The sequence below is a fragment of the Silurus aristotelis genome (assembly GCF_946808225.1).
Source record: "Silurus aristotelis genome assembly, chromosome: 17".
Classification (NCBI taxonomy): Eukaryota; Metazoa; Chordata; class Actinopteri; order Siluriformes; family Siluridae; genus Silurus; species Silurus aristotelis.
In genome coordinates this window covers 6,226,933-6,246,201 of record NC_139590.1, presented here as the reverse complement: position 1 = coordinate 6,246,201, position 19,269 = coordinate 6,226,933, and the positions used below count along the sequence as shown (strand labels likewise).

Here is a 19,269-nt window from a genome sequence, read left to right as displayed (position 1 = left end):
TCCTCTGATTTCACACCAGGTTCACATTGTGATTTTGCTCTGGTGAAATGTCAGATTCTTCTTTAACTCTTCTGCTTTCTGTATCTTCTGCTCTGCATTACGGTTTTTCATCTTATCCTGATATTTTGTCTCGTAGTTTCGTCTTAGATTAAATTCCCTAATTACAGCCACATTAACTCCCTTAATAAGACACATGTTTACCCGCAGTGTCAGTAAACATCTATTCAGAATCCCATCGTTTTTAAAAGGCTGTTTTCAGAATCAACTTTTCTCTTCGCCACTGTGAGGCGCTGTTTCACAATAACGTTACAATAGGGTTAAATACATCAACAGAAGCTCGACTTGATTGACGCTGGAATGTTCTCAAGTAGTCTAGCGTTCGGTAAGGCAGCTGAAGCGCTGCATTATGGGATCTGTAGTTTGTGTTATCATCTGATTCAGATAATCAAACGAATTTAATATTATTAAAATATAACACAAGTGAACACAACATGCAGTTTTTAAATGAAGGTTGATATTATTGAGGGAAAACCAAATCCAAGACTACATGCACCTGTGTGAAAAAGTGTTTGACCCCCTGTTAAAACTGTGGTTTAACACACCTGAGTTTAATTTCTCCAGACACACCCAGGCCTGATTACTGCCACACCTGTTTACAATCAAGAAATCTCTTAAATAGGACCTGCCTGACAAAGTGAAGTGGACCAAAAGATACTCAAAAGCAAGACATCATGCTGAGATCCGAAGAAATTCAGAAACAAATGAGCAAGAAAGTAATTAAGATCTATAAGTCTGAAAAAGGTTATAAAGTCATTTCTAATGCTTTGGGACTCCAGTGAACCACAGTGAGAGCTATTATTCACAAATGGCAAAAATATGGAACAATGTGAACCTTCCCATGAGTGGCTGGTCGAATTCCTATTATTTTTTCTGGTTATTTGTTTACAGGTATTTTACAAAATGCTTAAGACTGGAGGACTGGAATTCAACAGCAGATTCCAAAATATTTCATAGCTTTGTTAGGTTAAATTCTGTTCAATCAATGCGTTTGTAGTGCAAATGTGCTGAAAAGGCTCCAAGTCAGCTAATACTGACCTCTGCTGTCCAACTTAAGGATCGCACTTACAAGTAGATGACCTGTAACTCTGTAAACTGGACTACATAATCAATAAAATAATATAAACAATGATTCACTATTCTCTACATTTTAGAATTTTTATTGTTTCAACTAATTGTACTTAAGGGCTATTTCAATAAACAATATTTCCTTTTCTTATAGTTTGTCTTATATTTAAATTCAGGATTCAACAAGAACAGATTGGATTAATTTCTGCAAAATATTGACTTTATTAACAAACATTTATTAAAATCTATTTATACAAATAATCTTTTCAGCATTTGTGTCTATTATATCTTATCTCTCAAATTCACAATAAATACATAAATGAAAGAATATATATACACCAGCATTTACAGCATAAATCCTGTTTAAAATTTGCCAAAAGACTGATACAGTATTAAACATGAATCTAATTTGGCCACATTGACAAAAATTATCACTCCAAATTTTTCCAGAGAATAATTTAATATTTTGACGAATCAGTAAAAGTAAAGTCCATTTTTTAATCCACTTCTTCAATAGTTGGTCCCTGGGAGTTTGTTCCTGAAGCGGATCGTGCCTGAGCTCCACAGCTTCCAGCTGGCATTCCTCCCTGGTACAGCTTAGTGATGATGGGGTTGCAAACTTTCTCCAGTTCCTTCAGCTCATGTTCAAACTCCTCCTTTTCAGCCAGCTGGTTGTTCTCCAGCCAACTAATGGCCTGGTTGCACCTCTCAATGACTTTCTTCTTGTCCTCTTCACTGATTTTTGCTTTCATGTTTTCATCTTCTACGCTGTTTTTCATCTTGAAGGCGTACGACTCCAGGGAGTTCTTGGCTGCAATCTTCTCTCTCTGGAGATCGTCCTCTGCTTTGTACTGATCTGCTTCCTGCACCATCCTCTCAATCTCCTCCTTGCTCAGCCTGCCTTTGTCATTGGTGATGGTGATCTTGTTCTCTTTGCCGGTGCTTTTGTCCACAGCAGACACGTTCAGGATGCCGTTGGCGTCGATGTCAAAAGTCACCTCAATCTGAGGAACTCCACGCGGTGCAGGTGGGATCCCCGTCAGATCGAACTTCCCGAGTAGATTGTTGTCTTTGGTCATGGCTCTCTCACCTTCAAACACCTGGATCAGGACTCCGGGCTGGTTGTCTGCGTAGGTGCTGAAGATTTGTGTCTGTTTGGTGGGGATGGTGGTGTTGCGTTTGATCAGAGTGGTCATGACTCCTCCTGCTGTCTCGATGCCCAGTGACAGTGGAGCCACATCCAGCAGCAGCAAGTCCTGGACGTTTCCGGAGGTGTCGCCCATGAGGATGGCGGCCTGAACTGCAGCACCGTAAGCTACCGCCTCGTCTGGGTTGATGCTTTTGTTCAGTTCCCGTCCGTTAAAGAAGTCCTGCAGGAGTTTCTGGATTTTAGGGATTCTTGTAGATCCTCCAACCAGGACAATTTCATGGACCTGGGATTTGTCCATCTTGGCATCTCTCAGGGCTTTCTCCACCGGCTCTAGTGTTCCTCTGAACAGGTCCGAACACATCTCTTCAAAGCGTGCTCTGGTGATGGAAGTGTAAAAGTCAGTGCCCTCATACAGGGAGTCGATTTCAATGCTGGCTTGTGAGCTGGAGGAGAGGGTTCTCTTGGCTCTCTCACAGGCTGTACGCAGCCTCCTCAGGGCTCGCTTGTTCTGGCTGATGTCTTTCTTGTGCTTCCTCTTGAATTCCTCCACAAAGTGGTTGACCAGGCGGTTGTCAAAGTCCTCTCCACCCAGGTGAGTGTCTCCTGCTGTGGACTTCACTTCAAAGATGCCATCTTCAATGGTCAGGATTGAAACATCGAAAGTACCACCTCCTAGGTCAAAGATCAGGACGTTGCGCTCTCCTCTCTTGCCTTTGTCCAGGCCGTAGGCGATCGCTGCAGCTGTGGGCTCGTTGATGATCCTTAGTACGTTCAGTCCAGCAATCACTCCAGCATCTTTAGTGGCCTGTCTCTGAGAGTCATTGAAGTAGGCAGGAACAGTAATGACAGCATTTGTTACCTTCTGTCCAAGATAAGCTTCTGCGATTTCCTTCATTTTCACCAGAACCATGGAGGAGATCTCTTCAGGGTAAAATGACTTTGTCTCCCCTTTGTACTCCACTTGAAGCTTTGGCTTTCCTCCATCGCTGATCACTTGGAAAGGCCAGTGCTTCATATCAGACTGTACGATCGGATCGTCGAACTTCCTGCCGATCAGCCGCTTGGCGTCAAACACCGTGTTGTTGGGGTTCATGGCCACTTGGTTTTTCGCAGCATCTCCAATGAGCCTCTCTGTGTCTGTGAAGGCCACGTAGCTGGGTGTTGTTCTGTTTCCCTGGTCATTTGCAATGATCTCCACCTTTCCATGCTGAAACACCCCCACACAGGAGTAGGTGGTGCCCAGGTCAATTCCAATAGCAATTCCTTTAGCAGAAGACATCGTAATTGTTTTGTCCGATATCTACAAATGACAGACACAAAACAATGACAGAAGTTAATACAGGTACATTTTACATGTGTACGATCAATTTTAACCAGTGAATTATTCATTACAAACAATTAACAACTAACAAGAATACAGAATTACACATGCATATGTCAATTATTGTTAAAGATCTTCAATTTAATTCCAGTTATTATAAATTAAATGATTTATTCTCTGATTGGACATTCTGTAAAGTTATAATATCTAAGATCTGCATTTTAAACATTTTATGATTTTTTTCTCCACAGTTACTGAGAACAATTTGTCCTTGAAAGTGATTATAAATACTGCTATATAATGACAGTCGTACTGGAGATAAATGTTGGTACTTACAGTTATTATTCTTCTGAAATATATGAAGATTAAATGTTATCTCTTGTTAAATGTGTGTCTTTGCTCCTCTTCGGTGGTGCAGCTCTCACTACTCGTTGACGGCTGTTTGGTGAACACGTTTTCATTCTCTCTTTTATATTCACCAGCGGACTCGCTCTTTCTCTTCTCGCTCTTTCTACCCGCTTCTCCACAGCGCCTGCAAAACCGACCAATCAGAGGAGAGAACCAGCTGACTAAACCCCGCCCACCTCTGAGTCAGGAACATACCATTCTGCCTAGAAAAGAGGAGCAGCTTCTAGTGAGTTCTGGATCATTTCTCCACTTCCTCCACTACACGATTTACTATTCTAATACGACAAATAATAAAAAAATAATTTTAACCAAAAAGTGAAAGTGAAATTGTGTGTTTATCTTGTCACTTTATCTTTCTAAACATTTTAATACGCTCTACAATCTATTTTTCCTTATTTAAAGGAAGCCTCATTTCAGTACTTTAAGTTTCAGAGTTTGATCTGTGGATCATGTAGTGGAGGAAGTGGAGAAATGATCCAGAACTCACTAGAAGCTGCTTCTCTTTTCTAGGCAGAATGGTATGTTCCTGACTCAGAGGTGGGCGGGGTTTAGTCAGCTGGTTCTCTCCTCTGATTGGTCGGTTTTGCAGGCGCTGTGGAGAAGCGGGTAGAAAGAGCGAGAAGAGAAAGAGCGAGTCCGCTGGTGAATATAAAAGAGAGAATGAAAGCGTGTTCACCAAACAGTCGTCAACGAGTAGTGAGAGCTGCACCACCGAAGAGGAGCAAAGACACACATTTAACAAGAGATAACATTTAATCTTCATATATTTCAGAAGAATAATAACTGTAAGTACCAACATTTATCTCCAGTACGACTGTCATTATATAGCAGTATTTATAATCACTTTCAAGGACAAATTGTTCTCAGTAACTGTGGAGAAAAAATCATAAAATGTTTAAAATGCAGATCTTAGATATTATAACTTTACAGAATGTCCAATCAGAGAATAAATCATTTAATTTGTAATAACTGGAATTAAATTGAAGATCTTTAACAATAATTGACATATGCATGTGTAATTCTGTATTCTTGTTAGTTGTTAATTGTAATGAATAATTCACTGGTTAAAATTGATCGTACACATGTAAAATGTACCTGTATTAACTTCTGTCATTGTTTTGTGTCTGTCATTTGTAGATATCGGACAAAACAATTACGATGACTTCTGCTAAAGGAATTGCTATTGGAATTGACCTGGGCACCACCTACTCCTGTGTGGGGGTGTTTCAGCATGGAAAGGTGGAGATCATTGCTAATGACCAGGGAAACAGAACAACACCCAGCTACGTGGCCTTCACAGACACAGAGAGGCTCATTGGAGATGCTGCGAAAAACCAAGTGGCCATGAACCCCAACAACACGGTGTTTGACGCCAAGCGACTGATCGGCAGGAAGTTCGACGATCCGATCGTACAGTCTGATATGAAGCACTGGCCTTTCCAAGTGATCAGCGATGGAGGAAAGCCAAAGCTTCAAGTGGAGTACAAAGGGGAGACAAAGTCCTTTTACCCTGAAGAGATCTCCTCCATGGTTCTGGTGAAAATGAAGGAAATCGCAGAAGCTTATCTTGGACAGAAGGTAACAAATGCTGTCATTACTGTTCCTGCCTACTTTAATGACTCTCAGAGACAGGCCACTAAAGATGCTGGAGTGATTGCTGGACTGAACGTACTAAGGATCATCAACGAGCCAACAGCTGCAGCAATCGCCTACGGCCTGGACAAAGGCAAGAGTGGAGAGCGCAACATCCTGATCTTTGACCTAGGAGGTGGTACTTTCGATGTTTCAATCCTGACCATTGAAGATGGCATCTTTGAAGTGAAGTCCACAGCAGGAGACACTCACCTGGGTGGAGAGGACTTTGACAACCGCCTGGTCAACCACTTTGTGGAGGAATTCAAGAGGAAGCACAAGAAAGACATCAGCCAGAACAAGCGAGCCCTGAGGAGGCTGCGTACAGCCTGTGAGAGAGCCAAGAGAACCCTCTCCTCCAGCTCACAAGCCAGCATTGAAATCGACTCCCTGTATGAGGGCACTGACTTTTACACTTCCATCACCAGAGCACGCTTTGAAGAGATGTGTTCGGACCTGTTCAGAGGAACACTAGAGCCGGTGGAGAAAGCCCTGAGAGATGCCAAGATGGACAAATCCCAGGTCCATGAAATTGTCCTGGTTGGAGGATCTACAAGAATCCCTAAAATCCAGAAACTCCTGCAGGACTTCTTTAACGGACGGGAACTGAACAAAAGCATCAACCCAGACGAGGCGGTAGCTTACGGTGCTGCAGTTCAGGCCGCCATCCTCATGGGCGACACCTCCGGAAACGTCCAGGACTTGCTGCTGCTGGATGTGGCTCCACTGTCACTGGGCATCGAGACAGCAGGAGGAGTCATGACCACTCTGATCAAACGCAACACCACCATCCCCACCAAACAGACACAAATCTTCAGCACCTACGCAGACAACCAGCCCGGAGTCCTGATCCAGGTGTTTGAAGGTGAGAGAGCCATGACCAAAGACAACAATCTACTCGGGAAGTTCGATCTGACGGGGATCCCACCTGCACCGCGTGGAGTTCCTCAGATTGAGGTGACTTTTGACATCGACGCCAACGGCATCCTGAACGTGTCTGCTGTGGACAAAAGCACCGGCAAAGAGAACAAGATCACCATCACCAATGACAAGGGCAGGCTGAGCAAGGAGGAGATTGAGAGGATGGTGCAGGAAGCAGATCAGTACAAAGCAGAGGACGATCTCCAGAGAGAGAAGATTGCAGCCAAGAACTCCCTGGAGTCGTACGCCTTCAATATGAAAAACAGCGTAGAAGATGAAAACATGAAAGCAAAAATCAGTGAAGAGGACAAGAAGAAAGTCATTGAGAGGTGCAACCAGGCCATTAGTTGGCTGGAGAACAACCAGCTGGCTGAAAAGGAGGAGTTTGAACATGAACTGAAGGAACTGGAGAAAGTCTGCAACCCCATCATCACTAAGCTGTACCAGGGAGGAATGCCAGCTGGAAGCTGTGGAGCTCAGGCACGATCCGCTTCAGGAACAAACTCCCAGGGACCAACTATTGAAGAAGTGGATTAAAAAATGGACTTTACTTTTACTGATTCATCAAAATATTATATTATATAATTATTCTCTGGATATTTCTAGGGTGATAATTGTTGTCAATGTGGCCAAAATAGATTCATGTTTAATACTGTATCAGGCAAATTATTTAAACAGTTGTGCAAAGATTTATGCTGTAAATACTGGTGTATATATTTTTTCATATGTGTATTTAATATGAATAAAATGTTTGGTTCAACAGAAAAAGTTGGATTTTGTTGTCTTAGCATACATTACTGATAATAAACACATTTGCACTCAAAGAGAGATAAAAAATAATAAAAACAAATGCTGAAAATATTGATTTGCATAAACAGATTTGGACTAATGTAAATATATTGTGGACGAAAAATACAATTAAATTTAGTTTTAATACAATAGCATGCTTTTTTTTCATTGGCAATACTCTGCACTTCAATATTTTTACCCTCTCTTTAATCAAATCCTGACATTAATGTAGTACAATTAGTTGAAACAGTAAAAATACTAAAATGTCTTAGCCAGAATTGTGAATCATTGTACAAATTATTAATGGGATTGTAAAGTCCAGTGTAGAAGTTTGCTATATTCATTACCAAGTACACAGTAATAAGTGTTATATTTAATTTGGCCAGCAGAGGTCAATATTAGACTACAGTCAGTGACTTTAGGTTGCCGTTTACAGTTTTTTCCCCCTATTCGGTTGTTTGACAATTTTTTCCACAGAATTTTAATTAATGATTAAATTGAACATAAGGTCAGAATGCTGAATCTGGTTTACAAGAACCTGTTGTTGAATGTGTGTCCTGCTTAAACTTCCAGCCTTTAAGCAAATTATATATATATATATATATATATATATATATATATATATATATATATATATATATATATATATATATATATTATAAATAGCACGATTCTCATTGCAGCACTTATTTTATGTTAATGGCTCTCATAAAAGAAATATGCTTGTATATTTTACTTTATATGAATAGTAAATTAATTAAAATGACAACATAATCCAGATTTTCTGAATAATCTCTACATGAATCACATCTACAATACAAAGTTTCAAAGTTTTTCCTGTACTTGAAAATGCACAAAATAGAACCTATTTCACCAAATCTAAAAGATGATTACATTATGATATTGTAGGCTTTCAGTGCAGTGGTCTTATATCATCAAAAATGATTACATTTGATAGGAGCAATTGTAATCGCTTTATGTTTCTAATACATATTCATTTGCTTTCCAATAAATTTTTTCGCCCATTTAAAGAAATTATCATTTCACTACATTGTATATAATAATTTAAGCAATAGATTATGTACAGTAGGAAGAGCAGAATAAACCCTCAAGATGCCAAGTCAAGAAGCTTTTATTGTCCTTTCCACCATATATATCTAAGGCAGTACACAGTGAAACGAGACAACGTTCCTCCAGAAACCTGGTGCTACATTAAACAACAACATTGCAGTGCAAAAAAAGCAGTAGCAGCAGTCAAGAGGTGCAAAAACAGCATGTAAACAGTATAATATTAAAAAATGTGAATATAAATAATAAATGGTGGTGGAATGGATTGAGATGAGTGATGAGTGTGTGTTCAGTTCAGGTTGTACAGTTCAGTAACACACAGTTGAGTGTGTGTGTGTGTGTGTGTGTGTGTGTGTGTGTGTGTGTGTGTGTGTGTGTGTGTGTGTGTGTGTGAGTTTGAGTTTCATTTCAGGTCTGTGTGTTAAGGAGCCTGATGGCTTGAGATAAAAAAAACCTGTTGCACAGAATGGATGGGACGGCCCAAATGCTTCGGAACCTCTTTCCTTATGGCAGGAGGGTGAAGAGTGTGTTTGAGGGGTGTGTGTGGTCGTCCACAATGCAGATGGCTTTGTGGATGAAGCGTGTGGTGTAAATGTCTGGGATGGAGGGGAGAGAGACTCTGATAATCTTCTATCCTCTGTAGGGTTTTGCGATCTGAGATGGTGAAATTCCCAAACCAGGCAGTGATGCAGCTACTAAGGATGCTCTTGATGGTTCTTGGTGCTTGAGCTGGTGTTGAGTGACCAGGTGAAGTTTCTCTGCCAGATGTACACCAAGAAATATAGTGCTCTTGACGATCTCCACGAAGGATCCATCGATGATCAGTGGAGAATGGCCGCTCTGTGCTCTCCTAAAGTCAACAACCATCTAATTGGTTTTGTCAACGTTCAGAGACGGGTTGTTGGGTCCACACCAGGCTGTTAACTGTTTCACCTCCTCTCTGTATGCTGACTCGTCGTTCTTGCTGATAAGACCCACCATAGTCATGTCATCTGCGAAACTTGATGATGTGGTTCGAGTTTTGCGTTTCTACACAGTCATGAGTCAGAAGAGTGAACAGCAGTGGGCTGAGCACACAGCCCAGAGGGGGCAACAGTGCTCAGTGTGGTGGTGCTGGATATGCTGTTCCCGATCTGGACTAACTGAGGTCTCCCAGTCAGGAAGCCCAGGATCCAGTTGAGGAGAGAGGTGTTCAGGAATAGTAGGCTTAGCTTCTCAATCAGGTGCTGAGGGCTGCTTGTGTTAAATACTGTACTGAAGTCTATGAACAACACTCATATGTAAGTGTCCTTATTGTCCAGGTAGGTGAGGGCCAGATGGAGTGTAGTGGAGATAGCATCGTCCATGGAATGGTTTGGATGATACGCAAACTGCTTGGGGTCCAGTGAGGGTGGGAGCTGGGTTTCGATGTGCCTCATGACGAGCCTCTGAAAGCACTTCATCACGATGAGTGTGAGAGCGACGGGGCGATAGTTATTGAGGCAGGAGACTGTAGATTTATTCAGCACGTGGACGATGGTCATTGTCTTGAGGCACGTAGGAACAACATTGCTGCTCAGATGTTGAAGATGTCAGTTAAGACATCTGCTAGCTGTTCTCCACATTCCCTAAGCACTCTGCCAGGAACATTGTCTGGTCCAGCAGACTTCCGTGGGTTGACTCTTTAAAGAGTTTTCCTCACTTCAGCTGTGGATAGACGGAGCACCGGGCACTGGGAGAAGGATTGGCCTTTCTTGCCTCCACGTTGTTTGAATACCTCCTATTTTAATTTTTTGTGTTATACTATTATAAACGATGGCAAATTAATAATCTACACAGTACAATCAGGGGAAATCAGTCAACAAAGATTAATAAATGTCCTTGTTTTCTATGTTTGTATCATAACCTGTGAGTTTTCCTGCACAAGTCATTACTTCACTCTGTTATCTTTGGTGTGACATTTGTACAAATTTAATTCAGTAATAATCTGTCTGTAATGTCCATTATCTGAGCAATAATTGGTTTGGTGGTTAAAATAATTTAGGCACATTACTTCTTATTGCTTTTTAGAATAATGCACAGATAATTGTTTCTGCAAGTCACACACCATTTAGAGAAGTCTCATATGGCCTAGCGTAGATTATATATTGACATACTCATAACCAGGATTTAACCAGGATTTTCCAGGATTTAACGCTTTATAAATCCATTTAAAAAGAGTATCTACATTTATAATATTTGACAGATGCCCATATCCAGGGCAACATAATATTATCTAATTTATACAACTGTGCAGTTGAAGTTTCAAGGCCTTGTTCAAGCAAACAGTTGAGCCTGGTGGTGCTGTGATTTGAACACCCAACCTTCAATTTTCTGTTTTGCAAAGAAACGATATATATAACTGAACACCAGTCAGATATAATTACTCTCACATCACATTTTGGACCATTAGAATGGTTGGATAATCTGGAGGATATAATTCCCAAAGAGCAAGGTACATAACGAACTGAATAAATATTCTCCAGCATTTTAGTTTCTGAACTTCACTAAGTGTCATAAAAGAGAAAAAATATGTAGACTTTTCTTTTAACTTAGCTATTAACTATTAGACTATATTATAGTCTACTGTCAAATTCCCCCAGGCTGTAATTTCATGAGTAATGATTCATTTACACACATTTGAGTTTCTCCTCATCACCGAACACACTGTGCACTGTTCCTCATGTACATGTGTTAGGGGCAGGTTAATATTTACTTTTCCATTTACTTCTGATATTGTACAGAAAGGTGGATAATATACAGACATTTACAATTATATATGATGACTGTATTATGATATTGCATTTTTTTTTTATTGCAGTCAGAGTTCATATTTAATTAATAAGTGATTATATTTTAAAGAAGCAACTATAGTCACTTTATCTTTCTAAACATTTTAATACGCTCTACAATCTATTTTTCCTTATTTAAAGGAAGCCTCATTTCAGTACTTTAAGTTTCAGAGTTTGATCTGTGGATCATGTAGTGGAGGAAGTGGAGAAATGATCCAGAACTCACTAGAAGCTGCTCCTCTTTTCTAGGCAGAATGGTATGTTCCTGACTCAGAGGTGGGCGGGGTTTAGTCAGCTGGTTCTCTCCTCTGATTGGTCGGTTTTGCAGGCGCTGTGGAGAAGCGGGTAGAAAGAGCGAGAAGAGAAAGAGCGAGTCCGCTGGTGAATATAAAAGAGAGAATGAAAGCGTGTTCACCAAACAGCCGTCAACGAGTAGTGAGAGCTGCACCACCGAAGAGGAGCAAAGACACACATTTAACAAGAGATAACATTTAATCTTCATATATTTCAGAAGAATAATAACTGTAAGTACCAACATTTATCTCCAGTACGACTGTCATTATATAGCAGTATTTATAATCACTTTCAAGGACAAATTGTTCTCAGTAACTGTGGAGAAAAAATCATAAAATGTTTAAAATGCAGATCTTAGATATTATAACTTTACAGAATGTCCAATCAGAGAATAAATCATTTAATTTGTAATAACTGGAATTAAATTGAAGATCTTTAACAATAATTGACATATGCATGTGTAATTCTGTATTCTTGTTAGTTGTTAATTGTAATGAATAATTCACTGGTTAAAATTGATCGTACACATGTAAAATGTACCTGTATTAACTTCTGTCATTGTTTTGTGTCTGTCATTTGTAGATATCGTACAAAACAATTACGATGACTTCTGCTAAAGGAATTGCTATTGGAATTGACCTGGGCACCACCTACTCCTGTGTGGGGGTGTTTCAGCATGGAAAGGTGGAGATCATTGCTAATGACCAGGGAAACAGAACAACACCCAGCTACGTGGCCTTCACAGACACAGAGAGGCTCATTGGAGATGCTGCGAAAAACCAAGTGGCCATGAACCCCAACAACACGGTGTTTGACGCCAAGCGACTGATCGGCAGGAAGTTCGACGATCCGATCGTACAGTCTGATATGAAGCACTGGCCTTTCCAAGTGATCAGCGATGGAGGAAAGCCAAAGCTTCAAGTGGAGTACAAAGGGGAGACAAAGTCCTTTTACCCTGAAGAGATCTCCTCCATGGTTCTGGTGAAAATGAAGGAAATCGCAGAAGCTTATCTTGGACAGAAGGTAACAAATGCTGTCATTACTGTTCCTGCCTACTTTAATGACTCTCAGAGACAGGCCACTAAAGATGCTGGAGTGATTGCTGGACTGAACGTACTAAGGATCATCAACGAGCCCACAGCTGCAGCGATCGCCTACGGCCTGGACAAAGGCAAGAGTGGAGAGCGCAACATCCTGATCTTTGACCTAGGAGGTGGTACTTTCGATGTTTCAATCCTGACCATTGAAGATGGCATCTTTGAAGTGAAGTCCACAGCAGGAGACACTCACCTGGGTGGAGAGGACTTTGACAACCGCCTGGTCAACCACTTTGTGGAGGAATTCAAGAGGAAGCACAAGAAAGACATCAGCCAGAACAAGCGAGCCCTGAGGAGGCTGCGTACAGCCTGTGAGAGAGCCAAGAGAACCCTCTCCTCCAGCTCACAAGCCAGCATTGAAATCGACTCCCTGTATGAGGGCACTGACTTTTACACTTCCATCACCAGAGCACGCTTTGAAGAGATGTGTTCGGACCTGTTCAGAGGAACACTAGAGCCGGTGGAGAAAGCCCTGAGAGATGCCAAGATGGACAAATCCCAGGTCCATGAAATTGTCCTGGTTGGAGGATCTACAAGAATCCCTAAAATCCAGAAACTCCTGCAGGACTTCTTTAACGGACGGGAACTGAACAAAAGCATCAACCCAGACGAGGCGGTAGCTTACGGTGCTGCAGTTCAGGCCGCCATCCTCATGGGCGACACCTCCGGAAATGTCCAGGACTTGCTGCTGCTGGATGTGGCTCCACTGTCACTGGGCATCGAGACAGCAGGAGGAGTCATGACCACTCTGATCAAACGCAACACCACCATCCCCACCAAGCAGACACAAATCTTCAGCACCTACGCAGACAACCAGCCCGGAGTCCTGATCCAGGTGTTTGAAGGTGAGAGAGCCATGACCAAAGACAACAATCTACTCGGGAAGTTCGATCTGACGGGGATCCCACCTGCACCGCGTGGAGTTCCTCAGATTGAGGTGACTTTTGACATCGACGCCAACGGCATCCTGAACGTGTCTGCTGTGGACAAAAGCACCGGCAAAGAGAACAAGATCACCATCACCAATGACAAGGGCAGGCTAAGCAAGGAGGAGATTGAGAGGATGGTGCAGGAAGCAGATCAGTACAAAGCAGAGGACGATCTCCAGAGAGAGAAGATTGCAGCCAAGAACTCCCTGGAGTCGTACGCCTTCAATATGAAAAACAGCGTAGAAGATGAAAACATGAAAGCAAAAATCAGTGAAGAGGACAAGAAGAAAGTCATTGAGAGGTGCAACCAGGCCATTAGCTGGCTGGAGAACAACCAGCTGGCTGAAAAGGAGGAGTTTGAACATGAGCTGAAGGAACTGGAGAAAGTCTGCAACCCCATCATCACTAAGCTGTACCAGGGAGGAATGCCAGCTGGAAGCTGTGGAGCTCAGGCACGATCCGCTTCAGGAACAAACTCCCAGGGACCAACTATTGAAGAAGTGGATTAAAAAATGGACTTTACTTTTACTGATTCATCAAAATATTATATTATATAATTATTCTCTGGATATTTCTGGGGTGATAATTGTTGTCAATGTGGCCAAAATAGATTCATGTTTAATACTGTATCAGGCAAATTATTTAAACAGTTGTGCAAAGATTTATGCTGTAAATACTGGTGTATATATTTTTTCATATGTGTATTTATTATGAATAAAATGTTTGGTTCAACAGGAAAATGTTGGATTTTGTTGTCTTAGCATACATTACTAATAATAAACACTCAAAGAAAGATAAAAAATAATAAAAAAAAAAATGCTGAAAATATTGATTTACAGCAGGGGGCAGATCTTGTAGCAGGGGGCAGATCTTTCTCTTATTAAGCCCCACAGGTTTGGAACAGCCTTCCAACCAGTGTTCGGGACTTAGACACAGTCTCAGTGTTCAAGTCGAGGTTGAAAACTTATTTATTTAGTCAAGCCTTTTATCAGTAGATTTTTCAGTCTTTCTACTTTTTATTAATATTTTAATTAATTATAGCATTAATATTTTTTATTAATAGCCAATTTGGTGAACCACTTGATATTTTGCACATCCTTCTTTTATACTCATTGGTACTGCATACCAGTGTTCCCAAAATTGTTAAATAAATGTAAGTATTGGCAATCATATTTCGGAAAATAAATTATTATTTATGCTTTTCTGTAGTATTCAGTCATTTTTTGTTTTAGTCTGAGGGTTCAATGAAATAATTGTTTACACATACCAGATAACTATTAATTTTTTTAATTAAAATCTAGCATGCTGAATATTAAACATACAGTCTAATGAACCCATTAATTCCAGTATTCACCAGCAGAGGTCAGGATTACTCTGAATAAAAAAAAAACGTTCACGTTCAGGCTACCAATAAAATGCATTCTGTTGTAGTTTACTTTCTAAAACTATTTGACACCGACAACATGTCCATATTTAATTTCTTAAAAATTGAAAACCACCTGGTGTGAAGCACGTCATTGCAAAGCAGAGTTGCTGATACCAACTCAAAGCTAATTATTTTCCTATAAAGGCACAGTTTTCCTACTTCTATTATACAGTGATAGTTTACTAACGATTATAATATAAATGCTTTTCGAATCCATTCATACACTGGTTTCCAAAATATTATGTAAAAGTCTACTAGGATTTCAGTAAAAATAAACATTTAGGTTTCAGATTTTTAAAGAGAGCATTTGTTTTTTCATCATATTTTGAGAAACTGGTATCCATATCACAGATAGGTTTGTTAGTTAGCTTGCCAGGTGATCTTAGTTAAAGAAGGAAAGATCACCACATTACGAAGCAAGTTAGAGTTCTCGTGCAGTATAAGGAGGCAGAAAGATCTTTCTGAAGATGAAAAGCATGAAATAATGGAATGTTTTTTAAAAAAAAGGATGAAAACAATTTATATATTGCAGAAAGTAAACAGAGATCATCGAACTATCAAATAATTTGTGGATGATTCACAACACAGAAGAACTCCCACCGTTGAGCAGCAAATAGATATTTGAAGCTACTGGTGTCTCTTGTAGTCCCAAGAACCTTTTGATGCAGGATCCTTCAGGGGTTGGCAGTTGTGCATAAAGCTGTGTTTTGCCCACCCCCTAACCAAAGCTCACACCATCTCACTCTGCAAAAACTTTGAAATCATTGACTTTTTGGTTGCTATTGGCATTAAAAAAAGAAAACATAAATGGTGTGGCATCATCTCTTGACCTTAACCCGATTGAGAACCTGTGGAGTATCCTCAAAAGGAAGCTCTATAAGGGTGGGTGGGTGGGTGTTGGTATACCTCCAAACAACAACAAATACATGCAGAAACTTTACATGGACTTATAAGTTCAAGAGCTGGTAAAATCATCTTTATGAAGGGCTCAAATATTAATATGTAACTTGAAATGTAAATGGTTTTCTTGTTTTTAAATTGTATGAAAATGTATTTGGAACAACATCTTTTTCGATTTTTCTAAAATGTCAATAAAGCTGTAGGCATCGTCAGTTTTTTTTACACGTAATGACATCCATGTTGTGATATAATTGTTGGGGATTAAAGAAAATCTTTAAACATACTGACTGTTTTGGAAAAACATCCAAACATATTATGTGCAAAATAGTTTAAACACAATGTAGTTACATACAGTGACATTCGTTTTATATTTTGCTTAGATTTTTGTAGTGTCCACCACAAATCCTGAGAACTAACCGTTATTATACAAAGAATAACATATTGGGGTAAACATTTTAATTATTCCTGTCATTTGCATAGGCATCCAATATAAAAAAAAACTCAGACAGTAATTTTAGACAAAACTGTACATGCATTGCATTTTTTTGTGACATAAAATGAACACAGAATCTTGGATCTCTAAACAAGTGCGAGTGCCTTGTTCTTTACTGCCATGTGATTCTTGCTAGCACACTCCATGTGTCTCTAAATTAGAGAGCTGTGAGATCATCCTCGCCAGCTTTAGCCAAACATTGTGTGAGCCCACGGATACTAATTAGTTGGCTTCCTCTTGGAGAATGCATATGCACAAGAGGGACATTTATTAATAGCTGTATCATTCAAATGCCAAATGACTAAAGACATACTGCTCCTGAATGTTATATCGAACTTTTTTACATTTTAAGATAGAGAAGGGTCATTTTGAAACTTTGACTGCGCCTCCTTATCTGGAAGAATTATTATTCCTATTTAAGAACACAGCAACCATAAAATTGCTATTGCTAATTTACAATAAGTGACCCTTCCCAGAATCAGGTGTACAAAGGACAGCAGGGAACCTTGTGGTGTTTGTCTCGCTTGCAAATGCTGCGAGAAGAAACTCTTGGCTCTGGCCAAGTATGCAAGGTATGAAGTGTAAAGTATATTCTCTTTGTCCTCTCGTAAAACCCCCCTTAAGAAATTTCTCTCCATGTCTAAAGTTGTTTTAACATGAGTGGCCTTCTCCTCATGGAATGCCAACCCTGAAATAAAACCCTGTCAAGGAAAACAAAACCCTTGAGGAATAAAACAATAAGACCAGCTAGCACTTTCACACAGCTAGTAAAGTGTATTCCTCTGTGCACGCCTTTATGACACGGACATATGATCCTTCCTGAACAGGTGGTCCTTTTATATCTAAAAATGCCTGCATACATAAGCTTTGGCCTCTAATTATTATTAGAAAATTAGTTAGGATGTATATATTCAAGGCATAATTCTATTCACATAGGCAAACACAATGTTCCATCTAGGCTGTGGTTCTCATCCGCTGTTATCTAAAGAACGCAAAGCAAAGTGGAGCACAGGTGTATATATCTTTGTAGGACATCAGTGTAAACAATATCCTAGATCTCGACATCTTGACACATCCAAACAATACACTGTTGCTGGACTTGCAGGAACATAAAATGATGTCGCATAATCTCATATATATATATATATATATATATATATATATATATATATATATATATATATATATATATATATATATATATATATATATATACTCTATATAAATATATATATTCGTCAGATAAAGTCACAGTTATGCGTGTACTCTAATATCACAATTTAAAACCACTTTGCTGTGAATCAAGTTAAATTACAAGGTAAAAAAGGTCGTTTTGGACATAATCTATTTATTCACATATTGAGCCTATTATTTAAATGTGTACAGTAATATTCTTAAACTTTTTACTTACTGAGCTCAGGAAAGCCAAATAAGCCAATACCTGTGAAAAGTAATAAAATAATAATTACTAAATTAATAATAACATTGGTTTTGATCATTGTGATTCAAATGATTTAGCTGTTTCTTTTCTTCTTTTTTTTTTTTTTAAATAAACATGCTTTTGTGCACTACAAAATCAATGGAAAAAAATTACAAAGCATGAGCAAAAATCTTATGTATACCAATAAGACAATGTTGTGTCCTTGTGTCTTCTTCACATATCAATTAAAAAATTTTTTTCAATCAGAATATGATTTACGATGTTACTTGCAAGACAAATGCTCATTTTTTCCAAAGCATCCAAATCAGAAATGCTTTATTACTATATTTCATGTGAAAACCATAGACGATGCAAACTCTTGCACCTGACAGCACATTGCTACAGCTGCTGAATCCTAAGCATTGATCAAATCAGAGATAAGATGTCCTGCATTTTTTGTCAGTGATTGATATGTTTGTGTTTCCTGTTACTTCGCAGTAAACAATCCCCCCACCCTTCAGCCATAGTCCTGCAGCTGTTACTTCTTACTGAGCTTCTTTGTGACCTCTGTCACACATTGTCTTCTTCCTGATACTCTTTCTCCCGATCATGTGCTCAAAGCAATTAAAACAAAAGAATAACCAAACAAACTGTCGCATTAGAAAAAAACTGTCTAGAAACGGACAGTTGGAATAGTGCAGTGTGAAGAAGGGGGAAAAAAAAGGGTTTCTTAATGACCTGTAGTGGCGATAATGCTCCTGGGGCGGTGATGAGAAAATAATTAGTCCATTGAGCGAGGTTGATTAATGAACTCTCTCTGATTCAGTTAAAACACAGAGTAGCCAGGCAACAAAGACATGGGGCCTTGTAAGGCTTGATACTCAAAGCAAGGGGTCGAAAACCAACCCTGTCTAAAAATAACCCACAATGAGAGAGAGAGAGAGAGTGTGAAGAGAGAGAGAGAGAGAGAGAGAGAGAGAGAGAGAGAGAGAGAGAGAGAGAGAGAGAGAGAAAGAAAGAAAGAGAGAGAGTTATGGATGGTGCTTTCTTTGGGATACCCTCCACCCTCTCCTCTTTTAAGAATACCCAAGGACATCCCTCACTATAATTAACTAGTGTTAGCAACTGCCCCATCAGAAATGCTCTCTTACAGTCTATTCCTAACAGTCCATTCCCTCCCTCCTCAAACACCTGATCAGTTCACTCACACACGCGTATAAAGCCTTCTGCGTTCCACAGTGCCATCTGATCCTCCTCTGTCTTTCAGCAGCAGTGGAATTATGAAATGTCCATACTCTTAATGGTGTAGTAACGTAATGTCCAGTGACTCCCGGATCATAGTTTTTGTCTCCCATGCCAACGCACACGTAATAAAGTTTGTTATGTCCAGTGCCGTTACAGTTTGAAGTTATTCAATCAACACACTCCGCACATTGTTTAACATCATTGAAAAGGGTATTTTTTTTTTCCCACAGACAGATATATT

General features: G+C 39.7%; 2 protein-coding genes and 1 pseudogene across 3 annotated transcripts; 2 read left to right on the top strand and 1 right to left on the bottom strand.

The window, feature by feature from the left end:
• Positions 1–1,327: 1,327 nt before the first annotated feature.
• On the bottom strand, positions 1,328–4,295 carry LOC310740602 (heat shock 70 kDa protein pseudogene; annotated as a pseudogene). The gene is made up of 2 exons (XR_014538225.1): positions 3,933–4,295; positions 1,328–3,575 (listed from the first exon to the last, which is right to left on the bottom strand). The product of XR_014538225.1 is annotated as a heat shock 70 kDa protein pseudogene (transcript).
• A 151-nt stretch (positions 4,296–4,446) lies between these two features.
• hsp70.2 (heat shock cognate 70-kd protein, tandem duplicate 2) lies at positions 4,447–7,496 on the top strand. Its single transcript, XM_083567357.1, has 2 exons — positions 4,447–4,789; positions 5,142–7,496. Exon 2 carries the CDS (start codon positions 5,163–5,165, stop codon positions 7,092–7,094), a length of 1,932 nt encoding a protein of 643 aa, XP_083423483.1. The 5' UTR covers positions 4,447–4,789; positions 5,142–5,162; the 3' UTR covers positions 7,095–7,496.
• A 4,053-nt stretch (positions 7,497–11,549) lies between these two features.
• On the top strand, positions 11,550–14,284 carry LOC310740528 (heat shock 70 kDa protein). Its single transcript, XM_083567358.1, has 2 exons — positions 11,550–11,748; positions 12,101–14,284. Exon 2 carries the CDS (start codon positions 12,122–12,124, stop codon positions 14,051–14,053), a length of 1,932 nt encoding a protein of 643 aa, XP_083423484.1. The 5' UTR covers positions 11,550–11,748; positions 12,101–12,121; the 3' UTR covers positions 14,054–14,284.
• The last annotated feature ends 4,985 nt before the right edge of the window (positions 14,285–19,269 follow it).

Coding starts and splice junctions, on each gene's coding strand:
- LOC310740528 (XM_083567358.1), top strand. CDS start 12,122: ATGACTTCTGCTAAAGGAATTGCTATTGGAATTGACCTGGGCACCACC.
- hsp70.2 (XM_083567357.1), top strand. CDS start 5,163: ATGACTTCTGCTAAAGGAATTGCTATTGGAATTGACCTGGGCACCACC.